Source organism: Protobothrops mucrosquamatus, unplaced genomic scaffold (assembly GCF_001527695.2).
Source record: "Protobothrops mucrosquamatus isolate PMUCROS unplaced genomic scaffold, P.Mucros_1.0 scaffold268, whole genome shotgun sequence".
In the NCBI taxonomy this organism is placed as follows: Eukaryota; Metazoa; Chordata; class Lepidosauria; order Squamata; family Viperidae; genus Protobothrops; species Protobothrops mucrosquamatus.
This window is the reverse complement of record NW_015386613.1, coordinates 250,574-269,070: the sequence shown is the minus strand read 5'-3', so window position 1 is coordinate 269,070 and position 18,497 is coordinate 250,574. Positions and strand designations below refer to the sequence as shown.

The window sequence follows — 18,497 nt, the reverse complement described above, 5'->3', positions numbered from 1 at the left end:
AGAACCACGCATGCGCGGCACTCCCGGGCAGGGAAAGTCCTCGACTTACGATCGGTTGGGTAGTCCTCGACTTACGACCGGTTTAGTCCTCGACTTACGACCGGTTTAGTCCTCGACTTACGACCGGTTTAGTCCTCGACTTACGACCGGTTGGGGTCGCAGCATTAAAAAGGTTGAGAACCACTGTATTAACTCCTTCATTAAGTTAAAAATCAGGAAGACTCTTGGTTGCACCTTTTCCGACAAACAAGTTTTATTAAAAGGCAGAAGTTTTGGCTGAGCTGAAGAAACTCATGAAAGCGTGTGCCTTTTAATAAAACGCATTAGTCAGAAAAGTGGCAACCAGACAACTCCTGATTTCTAGCTCTCCTACACTAACGCTGCTCTCCTCCTACAGTTTCATTAAGTTAATAACTGTTTTAGAATTTTTGTTTACTGGGCGGATTTTTTAATGTTTGTGGGCTATTTTAAGTGGTTGGCTTTTTGCCCTAATAAAGAATTACTTCATTCATTCATTAGGTTAGCTTCCATTCTTACATAATTATAGCTGTTTCCTGCAAGGTTTAGCCAAAAGGCGTTCAAATCTAGTTCAAATGTAATGTTATTAAATTATGATGTACGCATCATTCGCAGGGTTCTCTCACTGCATTACGCCAAAGACAACTAAGCTAGAAAAAGTTGAATCCTCCCCCTATGGGCTCCGCTATCTTTTTCCAATGGGACAGCCGGTTGGACAGCGACATTTTTTCATTTCCACGTGCCATAAACCACATGGCGTCCAGAGAACAATGAACCGCAGATCATCCTCACGGCCATTAATTTAGTGATCATTCAAATGGTGCTGGGAAAAGGGACTTATGACGTTATCACACATGTGACTGTTGCAGCATCTCCATAAGTCTTGTGATCAAAACTCGGGCACTTGCGGTGGTCCTGGGGTCATGCAACCCCCACTGGCAGGGTATCACCCCCAACCAGGTATCACCAGCAGCTAATGACTGTGACTCACTCCCTGTTTATATACAGCAGGGGTCTTCAAACCTGGCCCTTTTATGACTTGTGGACTTCAACTCCCAGAATTCCTCAGCCAGGCACGCGTGCCTGGCTGAGGAATTCTGGGAATTGAAGTCCACAAGTCATAAAAGGGCCAGGTTTGAAGACCCCTGATATGCAGTAGTTCTGAGTTTATACAAAACAGAGAATACCAGACCTTGGAGGCCCCTCCTAGTCCAACATCTTGCTCAAGCAGGAGATCCTGGAGCATTCCAGACAAATGGATGGTCCAATCTCTTAAAAGCTTCCAGTGATGGAGCACCCATAATTTCTGGAGGCAGGCTGTTCCACTGCTTAATTGATCTCACTGTCAGGAAATTTCTCCTTGGTTCTAAGTTGCTTCTCGCCTGGATTGGTTTCCATCCGTTGCTCTCCATCCGTCCTCCCACTCTCATCATTGCAAAGTCAATGGGGAAGCCAGAACAACTGCATGACTCACTTAACAACCGTGGCAAAAAGGGTCATAAAATGAGGTGCAGCTCGCTAAACAGCTGCCTCACCTAGCAACAGAAATTTTGGCCTCAATCGTGTTCATAAGTTGAGGTCAACCTGTATAACTAGAATAAAATGAACCAGGATTTGGTCCACTTCTTTCCATATGCAGGCAGTGCAGATTTTATAAATCTTACCTAGATTTTTTTTTTATAATGTTGCCAGGTGATGTGAGCCATCTGAAGTTACTTTGGTAAAACTTCAGACCCAAAATCAGACAAGGGGTCTGATTTCCAAATCACTGGATTTTTTTTCCTCTAGAGTAGAAAATAGAAATGCTTTAGGAAAATGAAATATACCCCGTTTGTTTGTATGGTGCTCATCTCGGATCTGAGTTCCATGTGCAACCTTAAGAAGTCGGAATGCCTCCGTTTATCTATAAAATCATCAGGTCTGGTTTATGTGTTTTGATGTGAAAGGGCAATTTACTTCAAAAGTAATTACATTTACTAAATGAATTTACTTTAGAAGAGCTTTTAATTCTTACTACAGATGGAACTGTAGGCTGTAGAATTCCAGGACACCAAGACTTTCATGTTTTGTTCATTTCTTAAGAGAACAAAATAAAAGTGGACCGAAAAAGTAAGAAAACCATTAACATAATAAAAATCAGAATGATGACTTATAATTTTAGACACTTCCATATGTTCACATTTTTAGAAAGAAAAAAAAACAGCTGTGGAGACAGGAAAAAAAAAACAAGGAGATTCATTGCATCAATGTTTTGTTTCCCAAGATCATTTGTTTGGTCTCAATTTCCTAGATTATCATTACCATCAGCAGTTTCTGCCTTTTCCCAAGAATGAGATTTAATCCTGGAAATTTCTCATTTTGAAAATTAAAGCTTTGTTCAACTTAACTCCTCTGTTCTCTATTCTTTTTTACATGTTAGCCCTTGGGCACAAGAAATAAAGTTTTTGTACTAAAAAGCAATTGTTATTTTATATTAAAATTACTACAGTATTACACATGGAGAGAATAAAAGACACCAATTTAAAAAATTTAAAATTTTAAGATCGACCTTAGCTTCCCATAGTAGCCATCATATCAGCCATCCTCACTGACTACTCACAGCATGCACTGATAAGGGTAGATAAACTACTAGTCACCAAAAGCTCTTGTTTAACGGCCTGCTAATCCCAAATAAATATTAAGAATAAATACCATTGTGTCACTTACAATGTTTAACACAGGAAGTCCTCGACTTATAACCACAATTGAGCCCGAAATTTCCATTGGCAAGCAGGAGTTGTTAAGTGAATTTTGCCCCATTGTTGTTAAGTGAATCACTGCACTTAAGTTACTAACAGGGTTGTTAAGTGTGTCTGGCTTCCCCTTTGGCTTTGCTTGTCTGAAGGTCGCAAAAGGGGATCATGTGACAAGGGGACACCGCAACCCTCATAAGTACATGCCAGTTGCCGAGCCTCTGAATTTTGATCATGTGACCACAGGGATGCTGCAACGGCTGTAAGTCCGAAAAATGGCCATAAGTCACTTTTTTCAGTGCTGCTGTAACTTCAGTCACTAAATGAATGGTTGCAATTGAGGACTATATGTATCTGCAACATATTCTAGATCTGTGGTGGCAAACCTATGGCACCAGAGCCCTCTCTGTGGGCACACGCGCCCTCGCCCCAGTCCTAGGCCTTCAGCTGGGTTTTATAAAACCTTTTCGCTTTAGGCCTCTGCCTATGTGTGCAAAAAAAAAAAGGTTCAATCAATCAATATCAACTTCTCGCAGGAAAAAAAGATCTCGCAAAGTTGGAATTGATTGATTGAACTTTTTAGTCCCACCCAATCTGCCGTTACGCCCACCCAATGGGCCACACCCACCCAATGGGCCACGCCCACCCAATGGGCCACGCCCACCCGGCACCCGACGATACATAAGTGGGTTTTGCGTTGCAGCTTGAGCACTTGGTCTCTAAAAGGTTCGCCATCACTGTTCTAGATATTTTTAAGGTAAAAATTGTCAATATTTCATTAATTCCTTTTGCCAACTGAATCTATTACATCCTTTTGAAAAGTACAGGCTGTTATTAAAATCCTAACAATGTATAAATGTTACCATAAGATCAAAAGTTACAGCAAATTCTATTCAAGATACTGAGGATCTATTCTGATTTAACAGTTATTTCACAGCTTGAAGATTACATTCTCATGTTAAGAGAAATTGAAATTTTGGACCGTGATACTGGCTTGTACATAGAATTATAATCCAAAAATGCTTTCTAAGCCAAGTTAAATTCTGGGTCCAATTAAATTTTGGACTGAGAGGCACTCCGTTAACTTAATTAGCTGTTCTTTTACAGACAGAATTAATTGTATATGCTTTCCAGTAGAAAGCACGTGGTATCCTTGGAAGACTCAACGCTAGCACAGTATACTTTGTGGGAATACAGGACTTAGTGATATTTAACTTAAAAACCACATTTTGGAAAACAAATATAACTTTTAGAATTTCTTTTACTCTAGTATAAATCATTTTCCGAAACTGCTGAGTTTTGAAACATCGCTACCAAATATGAAAAAAAAAATATTCCAGTCTTATTCAAGACATAGGTCCTTAATTCGTAGTGTTAAACATTCACGATGAACTGTGTTAACATGATAGTCAAAATTCATTTTAAACTAGATTCCCTTTTCAAAAGAGGCTGCCAAAGGAACTGAAACCTAAATCGTTTCCAAACTTGTTTGAGATATCCTAAGCAACTCCAGGAAGAGTCTCCATCAGATGAAAGAGTCAGGTTAGCTGAGATCTCCAATTAGCCAGGAATGACCCATCTAGGCATTCAAGAGGAACAAGAGGAAGGGAGGAAGTGAATAATTTGCCAACACGGGAACACGAGCTGTCACCTCCTTATTGTGTTCACATTTTGCATGCTTTTATCTCCCTCAGGGAGCTGCCATTACAAAAACCTACCTAATAAACAGGTAAAATGGAGCTTTCCAATTTCATATACCACCTATGTTTAAACACACACCTCCCAAGTAGCAAGCAACCTTGTGTGGCTGCATCAAACAACCAGTTGGATTCCAAAACAGCAAACAAGTGTGCCTTAAATTAGATAGTGGAACACGTTCCTTGATACGATGCTACCAGCCTGTGAGTAGTTATATTGCCCAATGATAAGGGTTTCCTATCAAGCAAGGAGAGATCTTCTTCTAAAACAGGGGTCCTCAAACTTGCCCACTTTAAGACCTGTGGACTTCAACTCCCAGAATTCCTCAGCCAGCTTGGCTGGCTGAGGAATTCTGGGAGTTGAAGTCCACAAGTCACAAAAGGGCCAAGTCTGAAGATCCCTGACCCAAACCATGAAGTAGCAAATGCAACAGAGTAAAACACTGTGCAAAAAATCACCATATTTTGAGTTTAAAACCAGCAAATTACCCAGTTTGAGTTTAAACTCAGCATCTTCTGGTACAATCTTCAAATTGAGGCCTTGATGCGTGTCTCAAATGTGTCTGGGAAAATGTGGCGTCCAGGGACCTGTACATATTTGATCTGATAAAACCCTTGCGGAAATAAAAATATTCAAGAGAGTGTGAGAAAAAAAAACATCCTGTGATTGAAATGCTTGGCTATAATCCACATTTTACTGTTACCAGGACAGCCTGATTCAACTTGTGATTTATCAACAATTCAAGCATGGGCTAGAGATAGCTATTTTAGTTTTAAAAATTCAAAATCCCTCAGATTACAAGTCTTCCCAAGAACAGGAAGATGGTGTGTAAGAGGCTGAATCCCAAAGAAAGAAGCTGTACAATTTTTCACGTAAAATTATAAATGGTTTCGACTCCATTTTAATTCGTATTTAAACAAAAAAAATTAATCCGTGGAAATCCTGTACGGAATCATTCTTATGTGAAAGTGCCAGTTGGGGTTCATTTAACAATTCTGGAATGGGAGCACGCAATTAATTCTTTTCCTAAGCAATTCTCCCCCCGCCCCAATGTCAGGATTACGAGTCCCAGAATTCTCTTTTATTATGCTGGCAGAGAATTCTGGGACTTGCCGTTCCAACATTATATGAAGGACATCAAGTTGGGGGAAAAAAAGAAGAGGTTTCTCCCCACCTCTAAGACAATCAACTTCCAATCCATATTTGGTTTCCCACTGTATTTTGAGCCATAATGTGGTTTGTCTGGTTTTAGCTTGAAGAATCAAGACCACGGGCCAAGTTCCAATTAAGCTGATTTATTGCTTACGCCTATAGACAAGAATTTAGTCAACTAAGGGCCAGCACTAAATTGGCATTAGATAAAGAGTCAATGGAATTCAAGAGGAGTTGGACTTAGACCCTTTGCAGGAACTTAACTCTTCTAGGCTGATTACTTTCTTGACTCCACCCACCGGCTCTGCCTGGCCTTCTGCTACCTCAGTTCAATGAATGATCCCAACTGCACTACTATGAATTATAAGCTTTGATGTGCAGCTTATGTAATATATAAATCATCCTTTATGAACTGTTTAACCGCTCATGATTAATTCTGGGCTACCCTACTCACCTTTATACCTCAGAAAGATAGGAATCTGGATTATAATGTGAATTCCTTTGGATCCTTGAAAACAATGAGAACTTCAAACGTTCGCCTTAGCCCTCCGGCCCAAAATTAGACAAAGGAAACAGCTTTAAACAATTTCCATTTGGACTTCTGCAATCTTAACTCCGCAGATCAGATCAATCGAGTTTCAAATGACTGACTCGCTCAAGCCAATTTTTTTTTTTTCAGAGGAGCCGCAAATTCAGAGCAGTCTTCGTTTCCTTTTCGAACAAGTAAACATTGGTTCCAGCGTAGAACCATAATAGGAAGTGGAAAAAGAAAATATTCAACAGCTCAGTTCAGGCTGCCATTCTAAATGTTCAGTGTTCCTCAATTCGATCCCATCCAGATGGGCTCAACTACCACTTTTTATTGTGAGCATCACCGACTAGGAAAAGCCGGATTTTGTAGCGGTGTAAACTTGGAGAGGGTGACACTATTACATGGCAGGTTACAGGACACTTGACAATTAAAAGGTAATTATTATCAACAGTCCCAACTTACATGCGCAAAAGAAAATGCAATAGGTAAGATAATCTTGGAGGGGGAAAAGGGTCTGCCTTTTAAATTTAGAAAGTGCTAGGTGACTTATGCATTTAATATTTATACTGGGCTTTAGCTAGCAATACTAAACGTTAATATACAGACGAAAAATATGACGCAAAGACTTTTTTTCAAATGGTGCTTACATGCTTCCCAGCAAGATCTTTGCATAATTTCACTGAGCATTTTCACACTGAGAAATTCAGGCCACTCTCTTCTTGAAATAAGAGTTTTTGGGTCTCCGGGCATCACACAACAGCATGATCACAACTGACAGCAGTGAGTTTTAGTTTTTATACACCGGCATCTACACCGATGGGAATGCAGAAGACTGGTGGGTTCAGAAACTTGGCTTTCTTCCTTGCCACTCCCCCCCCCTTGCTTTCAATCTTAAGTAGGCTCCAACTGGGAACCGAATAAGCCAAATATGGTTTAGCATTACACCAGCCACAATCCCAACTGTAAGCAGGAGTAGAAATATAGTTGCACTGTGTAGATCAGCGTTTCCTAGCCTTGGAAACTCTAAGATAAGTGGGCTTCAATTCTCAGAATTCCTGATGCTTGGGAAGCAAGGCGGAACATGAATAAATATTCCCACTGGTGGCTCTCCAAATGTAAGCCAGGATTTGCAGCACGGTTGCCCCCACGGGGCGAGAGCGACACCACAAGCCTCCCTGTGAAGAAGAGCAAGACTATTCAACTGAGAAGCCGACAAACCAGCATGTGATCAAAGAATAAAAGCTTCACAGGGCCACCCTTCTCTCCGCCTAACTCACACAAACACATCACTGCCTCTTGCCGCTATGCAATCTATCTCCCCAGTACGGAAGTGGAAAGACCATTTGGACGGAGTACTTCCCAACAGGCAAGGCAAGGACCCCAGCGCAAAACGGAGGCCGGAGAATATGGCATAGTCATCTAAAGCAGTGTTTTTCAACCTTGACCATTTTAAGGCATGTGGACTTCAACTCCCAGAATTCCACAGCCAGCAATGCTGGCTGTGGAATTCTGGGAGTTGAAGTCCACATGCCTTAAAATTGTCAAGGTTGAGAAACACTGATCTAAAGGGTCCTGCAATGAAAGGAAATCAGCAAATCTCTCTGAAAACAATGCCAAGGAGGGTAATTAACCAAGTAATTACAGGTTGTCCTCAACGCACGAACACAACTGAGCCCAGCATTTTTGCTGCTAAGTGAGACATTTGTTAAGTAGGTTCTAATAAACACTCTTATACCCTGAAAAATTAAGAGTGGTTGGTGTCTTTCCATCAAGAGGAGCTGTTCTTTTTAACAGGGAAGGAAGAGAAGCAATGCAATTCTCTTAGGCGTATGCTTCTATGCCAGGGGTAGGCAACCTTGGCTCTTTTATGACTCGTGGACTTCAACTCCCAGAATTCCTGAGCCAGCACAGCTGGCTCAGGAATTCTGGGAGCTGAAGTCCACGAGTCATAAAAGAGCCAAGGTTGCCTACCCCTGGGAACATTGCGTGACGGATGGCCCTGTATTCAGTCTCATTCTTATGCACATTCATGCGCACAGACAGACACACAATCCAATATTAGGACTTTGAGAGCAGGATGCTGCTGCTGCAAAGATGTCTGGCATATAAGTTAAATAAATAAATAAGCAAGCAAGCAGGATTAAAATAGTCCAAGCACACATTTTATCCAAGGACCAAAATAAGAATTAGGATGGCTCCATAACAACACTAGAATGTTTGTTGATAGAGACGTGGAAGTGTGGAAGTGATGTTCTTGTTCAAGTGTTTATAGTAATGTTATATTATTTAGTTAATATACAGTAGCTGCCCAACTCAACTGTTTATTACAATCATAATCCAACACAGCCACCCACCTCAAACACGGACATTGGCTGGCTTAAAATAACCAACAGATATTTATATTTATTTGTTTATTCTCACCTTTATTTTTTTTTAATAAACAACTCAAGGTGGCGAACATACCTAATGCTCCTTCTTCTTCCTATTATCCGCATAGCAGCAACCCCCGAGATAAACACAAGTGTATTAAAATTAAAACAAACTTCTTGTGGTTCTTCTGGAGATGGAAAAGACTGCTGATGCCTGATGGGGATGAAAGGGAGGGAGGTGGCCAATGACCAAAGTGCTGAACGTCCAAGAACGTTCTCAACGTCCTTCTTCCAGCCAAAAGTCATGCAGAAAAAATTCAGCTGGTTCTGCCAGTCCACCTCTAGATCTGATTTCTTCCTGGCAACGTTTTCTGGAGGAAGCAGTGAATTCCAGTAATTTCGGAGGCTCTGGAGAAATCCAGAGACCATGACTTGAAAAAGAGAATGTTTCCATACTCCCAGGATCATCACAGGGGCTTAGACACCAAAATTGGTTTATATGGCCATTTTAGGGGAAAGGTCCGTACCCCCTCGGTAAGCGCCCAATGGGGCAGAAATCTCAAGGCTGAGTAGACCAGTGTTTCTCAAGCTTGACCATTTTAAGATGTGTGGACTTCATCTCCCAGAATTCCCCAACCAGCCTGAGCTAGACCAAAGCACAAAATGTGTGAACTCGGTCTGGATCTACCTTTGAGGGTTTTAACGTGAAAAACTTTTTAAATGGGGAGGCGGTAAAAGGCATCAAACCAAGAGTTGCATAGTAGGGTTCTCCCTCGTCCTTCAGCAGGATCTCCAAACTTAGCAACTTTAAGATTTGTAGACCAACTCCATGTTGGTTGGGGAATTCTGAGAGTTGAAGACCACAGGTGTTATGTTAAAGTTGCCAAGTCTGGAGAGACCCCTCTCCTATAGGGGTGAAACACTTAAAATGGAGAAATGGCATTTATTACCCTGAAGCAAAACACGCTTCGCTAGGGAAGCTGCTGCAAAAGAACAGTTATTCTAATTCAGGACTGAAAATTTCCATTCAACAGAAATACACTGGATTTGTACTGCCGCTAGATTAAATTCTTTCCCAGAAAGCTATTAAGTAAAAAAAAAAAAAAATCCAGTAAACCAATTCACTTCAGCCAAGAAGAGTTCATCTGTTATATGACAAAATGCAGAATGTTGCTTATTCTTTAGACCGACTTTTTTATTAGCTTCTCGGATCTGAAGGGAACTTCCTGGATTTTAAATGAAGCTTTCAAACTTTTAAACACATTTAATTAAAATCACTATTCCATTCTGTCATTTGTTCTAATCTTGTATTGTTATCCTGAGGCCCACTGTTTTATAATTGCTTTTAGAAGAAAAATAGGCGAGATTTGATTAGGCAAAAAATACAAATACACAGGTGGGGGAGGGGCTGCTGCTGCTGCATGCATCGTGTCAAAGCCCCCCCCCCTTTAGGGCGCCAGGGACCGGTTCCGTGGAGAGAGCTTTTTCCGTGGACCGGAGGGTGCGTGGTTGTGTGTGCTGCCTGCATCCCGCAGATAGGGCTTTGCCTGTTTGTGCGGGCAGGTTGATGGCATGCCGCGGCCTGGTACCTGTCCACGGCCCGGGGGTTGGGGACCCCTGCATTGTATGATGTCACTGCATAAATGATGTAAGTTATGCAAATAGTCTTCTGTGTTGACATTATTATTATCATTATTATTATTATTATTATTATTATTATTATTATTATTATTATTATTATTATTTATTAAATTTATATACCGCCCTATCTCCCTTACGGGACTCAGGGCAGTGAACAGGCGATACTAAAAACCACGATAAAATACATAAGTTTCTGTTCTAAAATCAAATTAAATAACAATCATGTTGCATTAAGGTCATCCTGCTGCAACTACGAATGAAATTCGTAAGATCACAAGACTACTATAGATGGGGATGGATGAGTTCACACTGTACTGAGTAAGCCTTAACATGGTTTGGTTTTGGCTAAACTGTTGTGAATGTAGCTCACTGTGGTTTATTCAATCAAACATGTTTAATCAGACCAATCATGTGGCAGTCACCCTTGAGAATCAGATCTCATTTACTAAATAAGAACTATGAACATATTCATTTTGATCAACACAACTCAGTGACCGGAATTATTTAGATAAAATCTGATTACAGGAAAGAAAAAACAGCACATGGGTAACTATCATAAAACTTATAATCTAGAAGCAAATGTCCATAAATAAAAGCCTACTGACAAGCATTCAGGAATACAATGTTAGTGGAGTCTGAATGCCAAATTCAGTGTTTATTTTTATTGTATTTGTATCCCGCCCTTATTATGTTTACAGATAACTCAAGATGGCAAACATACTTCATACTGCTTCCTCGTCCTATTTTCCCCACAACCACCCTGTGAGGTGGGTCGGGCCAAGAGGGAGGGACTGGCCCAAAATCACCCATCCAGCTTTCATGCCGAAGGTGGGACTAGAATTCACGGTCTCCCAGTTTCTAGCCTGCTGCCTTAACTACTGGACCAAACTGAGATCTCCTATTTGCTTAACTAGCTTTAAGTTTAAATAGGAAAGTATATTACTGGAATAATGGAAGAGTGGAAGAAAATCTATTTCCTTTATGCAGAGGTTTCTAAACATTTAAAACGGATACAAAAAAAGAACAGAACTTCTTCCAACTCTCCAGGTTAGCTGCTTTGAATCCATTCATTCTCATTCTAAATTATTAGATGGAAAAGAGCCTCCCAGCATCTGCACTGAGTCTAGAACAGTGGTTCTCAACCTTTTTAATGCCGCGACCCCCAACCGGTCGTAAGTCGAGGACTAAACCGGTCGTAAGTCAAGGACTAAACCGGTCGTAAGTCGAGGACTACCCAACTGGTCGTAAGTCGAGGACTTTCCCTGCCCGGGAGCGCCACGCATGCGTGGTTCCGCCCCCTGTGCCGGCCGAGGCGTAGCTGGCAAGCGGCAGAGACGGAGCAGGCCGATCACCAGCTGGCCCAGCCCAAGGGAGGTAAGGCACCCGCCGGAAAAGGGGAAAAAAATGGCGGACAGCCTTACTTGGCGACCCCCGTGAAATGGTCGATCGACCCCAAATGGGGTCGCGACCCATAGGTTGAGAACCGCTGGTCTAGAATAAGACCACAATGGCCAGGCAAAGCCAAAGTCAAGGGTGCAGAAGATAGGCTTCTACAGGAATTCACAAATTATGGTCAAAACCATCAGGATGGTGTCCACAATGAAGTGATTGAGGCTACGGATGAATAATAGGTGCAGCTTTGACCACACCGTGGCCACTATCTTGACTTTTGACCACACCCTGTGGACACCCTGCTCCCATCCACCTGGTGTTTGGATCAAGTAGGACCAGGAGGCGTTCGTATCTTCTCCAGCTGGCCAGTAGACCCTCGCTGACTTCTGCTGATGTTGGAAAGCTATTTAAGTACTTGGATAGAAATCCAACTCTGGAAGCTAGAATTGGGAGGTTAAAGGGGAAAAAACTGCATGCAGAGAAGAGCAAAACACTTCACTACTACGGGTAAGGAAGCTGAACTCAATTCAAAGGCAACGGTGCCTTTTTAGTGACAACACCCCAGTGGCCTTCTCAAAAAATATTAAGTAGGTCAGATCAAGGTATAACTCTGGATGAGAGACACTGACTAGTACAATGTATCTCAACCTTGGCAACTTTAAGGCATGGGGACTTCAACTCCCAGAATTCTCCAGCCAGTATGGCTGGCTGAGGAATTCTGGGAATTGAAGTCCCCGTATTTTAAAGTTGCCACGGTTGAGATGCATTGCACTCGGAAATCCCTTGGATAAAGACAAAACAGGAAATTTGAGACTTCGCCTTTTCTCCTCCCTTTTCCCTTGGGGCAGGGAAGTGGGGAATGTAGTAGTAGCAAAAAGGAGAACTAAGGCCCTTCTGCATAATCCCACTGAATTACAGGAACTGACAGATCAGATGAACTCCACTGGTTTAGGATAATCCCGGAGTCTGGTCCAGGCAGGCCAACTCCCATTTGCTTTTCAACGGGGTGAATGAATCAACTGGACTTGGGACCAGAAATGTCAGGAAATTTAAAAGCATCTCACTCGCCACCCGGGCCCGCCCCGGCTCCACCTTCAGGACTGTGATGAAGGACCCATCTCTCCTGCCCCTTGTTGTTGTTAATTGCGAAGTCGTGTCCAACCATCGTGACCCCATGGACAACGTTCCTCCAGGTCTTCCTGTCCTCTACCATCTTCTGGAGTCCATTGACGCTCCCGCCTCCTGCTTCAGGGACTCCATCCAGCCACCTCCTTCCCTGTCGTCCCCTTCTTCTTCTCTTGCCCTCCATCTTTCCCAGCATGAGGCTCTTCTCCAGTGAGTCCTTCCTTCTCATTAGGTGGCCAAAGGACTTGAGTTTCAACTTCAGGATCTGGCCTTCTAAAGAGCAGTCGTGGTTGATCTCCTTTAGGACCGACCGGTTGGATCGCCTTGCAGTCCAGGGGACTCGCAGGAGTCTTCTCCAGCACCAGAGTTCAAAGGCCTCCATTCTTTGGCGCTCAGCCTTTCTTATGGTCCAACTTTCACAGCCACACATTGCAACTGGGAAGACCATGGCCTTGACTCTACGCACTTTTGTTGGCAGGGTGATGTCTCTGCTTTTTAGTATGCTGTCTAGAACAGGTCTATTTCACTTATCTTAGGAAAGGCCATCCTAATATTGGTGGTGGATAGAAGCTGGCCCTGAAGCAGGAAATAAACTTTGTTCATTTCCTCCTTTGTTTGCTTGATAAGCTCCTTTGAGCAACAATTGATTTCATTTACTTCTCTTTCCTGAGTGATTTCTTTTTAATAAAAGAATCAAGTCCTGGCTTTGAGTGGGTGGGTGAGTGGGGGGGTAGGGAGAGTGGAGGACCAAGTCCAGACCACAAATGAGCCCAAAATTTCCTTTGTTAAGCAAGACAGCCGATAAGTGAGTTTTACCCCATTTTACGACCATTCTTGACACAATTGTGAATCAGTGAAGCATTGCAAGTTGTTAAATTAGTAACACAGCTAAATGAATCTGGCTTCCCCCATTGGCTTAGCTTGTCAGAAGGGGATCACGCGACCCCAGGACACTGCGACCATCATAAATGTGAAAAATGGTCATAAGTCACTTTTTCAATGTCATAAATCTGAATGGTCACTAAATGACTAGTTCTAAGTAGGCAAAATTAGATATAGCTGGACACCCAACTTTTCAGGTATCAAATTATGCTCGAAATTCCATTTAAAGGCTCGCCTTGTTTTTTAAAAAAACTCCCCCACACAGACTTTCTTTCTTTCCCTAGACTTTTTGAGAAAAGATGGCGATATTGTTTTAAATACTAAAAAGCTTTGCAGAGGCCCATGTGTAAGGCCCAGGAGAAACCATGAAAAAAAAAAGATATTAGAAAGATCGTGCTTCTTTACTGCAAGAAAAGAGGTTGCTAAAGCAAAAGCTACCGTACTCCTTTTGTGGAAACTTTGTGAACAGTGAAACCCAGAGTTGTGCAAGGAATATTGCTTGATTAAATGCTCCCATGATATAAACTTATATATTCACTTTTTACTTCCGAGCAAAGAAGAACATGCAGCGTGGATTTTTAAAATGTGTTTATTTTTGCTTTGGAACTCTTTCCACTCAATATGAGTGATGACATCATTTCCAGAAGAAAAAAAGAATTTGGGTACAGCTCAGAAGCATCTTATTCTGTGAAAAAACAAACTGAGCAAAATCATGCCTGTCCTTACGCAGACTAAAGAAGACAACCTATTAATCTGCAAGCTAATGAGGACGTACAGCCTTCTAACTACAGAGGACGAGAACTACAAAAACAACACTGCTGCAATTTGGGGAGCAAAATATTAGAAGTCTCTACTACCGTACTCAGAAAACAGCCTTGCAACTCTCAAACTAGAAAAAATCTTGCTTTGATAAGTATTTCCTTTCCTTCAACAGGGCCTGCCCATAGAAAGCAATCCAAAGTAAACAAAACAATGGTTTTAAGCTCCTGAAATGGAACTGAACCATTCACTTCTCACTCTTAAGTTGACTACATACGGGCAGCCCATGATTTATGGAAAGGGGGTGAAAAAATCCCCAGTCACTACCACTGAGTGATTGTTGTGCAATCCTAACTGTATAAAGAAGGTATTATGTGATAGTTCATAATATAAAGCATTTCTGGTAAACTCTGTGCTGCAGTGCCCAGAACCACACAGGAAAAGAAGGCAGAAACCATTTAAAAGCGGAGCCTTCAAACTACACTTGATATTGAAAAAAATGTTGAATTAAAATCAATGATTGAATTGAAAAATAGCCACTTTGGTTTGGTAGTGAAGGCATCAGGCTAAAAAGCAGGAAATGGCGAGTTCTAATCCTGCCCTAGGTGTGAAAAACCAGCTGGGTGACTTTGGGCCAGTCGCTCGCTCTCTCACAGCCCAGCCCACCTCAGAGGGGGCTTGTTCTGAGGAAAATAAGAGAAAGGAGTATTAAGCATGTTTGCTTTTTTATTTATAAAAAAAAATAAAGGTGAACTATAAATAAATATATTTTAGCAATCCCATTATCAGAGCTGTTTTTTTGACGAATGACAAGAACTTATTATTGTGGTTTTTAGTATCGCCTGTTCACCGCCCTGAGTCCCGTAAGGGAGATAGGGCGGTATATAAATTTGATAAATAAATAAATAAAATAAAATAAAATTGCTGGTAGCCACCTCTCCTTAACATCTTTTTAAGGAAGGGAATCTCACGGTACATGCTAGTATATATCAGCAAAACAAATTATGGGCATGTCGAAATCAAGTTCTTTGGGCGTGAAACAACACAAGCTATCCTCCAGGGAAATGCAAATTAAAACATAAACGATGGGATTTTTTTTTAAAAAAAATAAAACGATGTTCACTGCTTGTAGATGGGCCTCAATGATTAGAGAAGACTAAACAGTAAAACACAAGTCAAAAAGGTTTTCAAATGCAGGCAGTTGCCGGTTTAAAAGACCCAGAAATTGCTTTTTAGCGATTCTTCCGTTTGTCTTCCACTACAGTCTTCAACTGGCTTAATTCAGACACAATTCAGACAATTTTAGTCAAAGGTAATTCTGAACCAACAACCATCAGCAGAGTTTGGGACAGTGACCGAATAACGTTAATATCCCACAATTGAATAATATTGAGGTCCCTCAATCCGATCAACTTTGGACAGGTTTTATGATTACTTCCATGGCAATAGACGAGATTACTTTAGATCAGGGGTCTTCAAACTTGGCCCTTTTATGACTGGTGGACTTCAACTCCCAGAATTCCTCAGGCAGCAAAGCTGGCTGAGGAATTCTGGGAGTTGAAGTCCACCAGTCATAAAAGGGCCAAGTTTGAAGACCCCTGCTTTAGATATATGGTGAATGTTTACATGCAACTATTACTTTTAGGGTTTTTTTCCCACTTTTCGTATCTTTTTCTTTCTCCATCCATCGTGGACTTATCATCTTCATGCGGTTACTTAACGTTCGTTAATCCCCTTTTCAATCAAAGCCCCGGGATTCAAGCCAGCGCGGCCGAACGGGCGGCCTTCCTCCCGGGCAGCCGCGGCGGCGGTGAGCGGCGGAGCGGGCCGCAAGGCCGCCAAATGCCAGCCTGGATTCGGCGGCATTTCCGCCTCCCTCAAAACGGGCGAAGGGAGCCGGGGAAGCCCTTGCGGACGGGGGGTCCCCAAGAAGAGCCCCCCCCAAAAAATGACGCCCTTCCCGAGGCCGCCTGAAGAAGCTCGGCTGGTCCGAGGGGCGCCGCGATCGGGTCTTTCCTCCCCCCCCCTCCCGCAAAGCCGGACCGGCAAGGACCCCCTCGGCCGTTGGGGAGGGGGCGCCGGGAAGGGGGGGTCTGCGGGGGTCGCTCGCCCCTCGCTCTCTGAACGGCGCCTTCCCCCCGTCCCGGGCTCGCCCTTCCGCCCGGGGCCCCCGCAAAGCCCGCGGACCGGGGCCCAGCCGGGGATCCCTCCGGAGCAACTTCGGAAACTTCTCCAGTCCAGAGAGGCTCTTCTTCCAGTCCCGGGGGGGGGGGAAGGTGGAAGGTGGGGGGGGCTTTCTTTGCCTGCTGGCACTTCTACGCAAGGGCTGCGAGCCAGACATACACAAACACACACATACACAAACACACTACACACACACAAACACAGGCACGCACCCCCCGCCTGCAGGACCTGCAAAGCCAGAACTTGGGGGGGGGGGGGCGCCGATCCCGCGAAGGCGAGTCCGGGCAAAAGGCGCCTTTCCCCGAAGCCCCCCCCCCAGCGTCTCTTTTTCTCCCCCCCCCTCCGCTTACAGGGCGGGGGGGCGGCTGGGAGACAAGAGGAGCTGGACGCCCCCCCCACCCCCCCGCCCGATTCCCCCCCCTCTCCGGGGACGGGGCTCTCTTACCTTGATGCAGACCAGGTCGGGACCCTCCGACATGTCTGGGCGGGGGGTGGGGGCGCGCGAGCGGGCAAGGCGGGAAGTGGGGCCGGCTGCGTCTCTCCGCCTCTCCGCCTCTCCGCTCGCTCGCTCGCTCGCCTGGGCGCGTCTGCCGGTGCCTCCCCCGCAGCGGCTCCTGGGCCAGCCGGCCGTCCGGGCGGGCAGGCGGGCGAAGAAGGCGCTCTCGGATCAGCGGCCAGCCGCCCGCGCGCGCCTCCCCCGGCCCGGAAGGGCGCCTCGCATGGCTCGGAGCGGGCAGGCCCGACGCCGCCCTCCCTTCCCCTTCCCCTTCCCCTTCCCTCTCGGGGGCGCGCGCGCGTGGGGTGGGGCTCCTCCCCCCTTCCCCCTTCCCGCTCGCTTCCCAGGCAGGCAGGCAGGCAGGCAGGCAGGCCGGTGGGGGGCCGAGGAGGAGGCGGCGGCGGCCCCGGAGAGCTTCTCGGCTGCAAAGTGACGCCAGTTCCCGGCACCGGCTCTGCCCTCTTAAAGGCGCCGGCCCGGCAGGAAATGGGAGCGCGGCGGCGGCGGCGGCGGAAAAGGGCTCCGGTTGCCGGAAAAGAAAGCGGGGCGGGGGGGAGGGAGGAAGGAAGGAAGCGGGGGGAGGAAAAAAGCGGGGGGGGGGTCTTTGCAGCGGGGGCTGCCCTGCTGGGCTGCAAATCCTGCGACCCCCCCCCGCCGGGCGGAGGAAAGGGGTCGACAGAAGGGACCCGCGGGGGGGGGGGCTCCGTCGCGAGGCCCTCCCCGGAGAGCGCTGTCCCGCACCGGCCTGTTAAAGACCCGCCGGACGAGGCTGGATCGTCGGTTCCTCCTTTCAGTCCAAGGCTCAGACGGGCTTGGAAGTCACGGCAAAGTGGAGCAAAGTTGCCTTCTAGGGGAAATGGGCCGGATGATTGATTGATTGAGAAAGAGAGAGAGAAGTTGGAAGGGACCTTGGAGGTCATCTAGTCCAACCCCCTGCTCAGGCAGGAAACCCTATACCATTTCGGACAAGATAGACAGACAGACAGACATGATAGATAGATAGATAGATAGATAGATAGAGAGAGAGAGAGAGAGAGAGAGAGAGAGAGAGAGAGAGAGAGAGATGGAGGTATAGATAGATAGATAGATAGATAGATAGATAGATAGATAGATAGATAGATAGATAGATAGACAGATAGACAGACAGACAGACAGACAGACACATGATAGATAGATAGACAGACAGACAGACAGACATGATAGATAGATAGATAGATAGATAGATAGATAGATAGATAGATAGATAGATAGATAGATAGATAGATAGATAGATAGATAGATAGACAGATGATAGATAGACAGACAGACAGACAGACAGACAGACAGACAGACAGATATAGGCAGATAATGATAGAGATAGATTGATGATAGATATAGATAGATGATAGATGATATAGCAATAGGATAGATAGATAGATAGATAGATAGATAGATAGATAGATAGATAGATAGATAGATAGATAGATAGATAACCTTTATTGTCATTTTTTTACTGTGGCCACAATGGCACACATTAA

At 44.4% G+C, this 18,497-nt stretch overlaps 1 protein-coding gene across 1 annotated transcript in view; it reads right to left on the bottom strand.

The window, feature by feature from the left end:
* ETV6 (ETS variant 6) overlaps nt 1–16,962 on the bottom strand; it is an 80,491-nt gene extending 63,529 nt beyond the window's left edge. The window contains exon 1 of the mRNA XM_015814618.1: nt 16,930–16,962. Within this exon, the coding sequence (XP_015670104.1) occupies nt 16,930–16,962 (33 nt within the window). The remainder of the gene's footprint in view (nt 1–16,929) is intronic.
* Between the last annotated feature and the right edge of the window lie 1,535 nt (nt 16,963–18,497).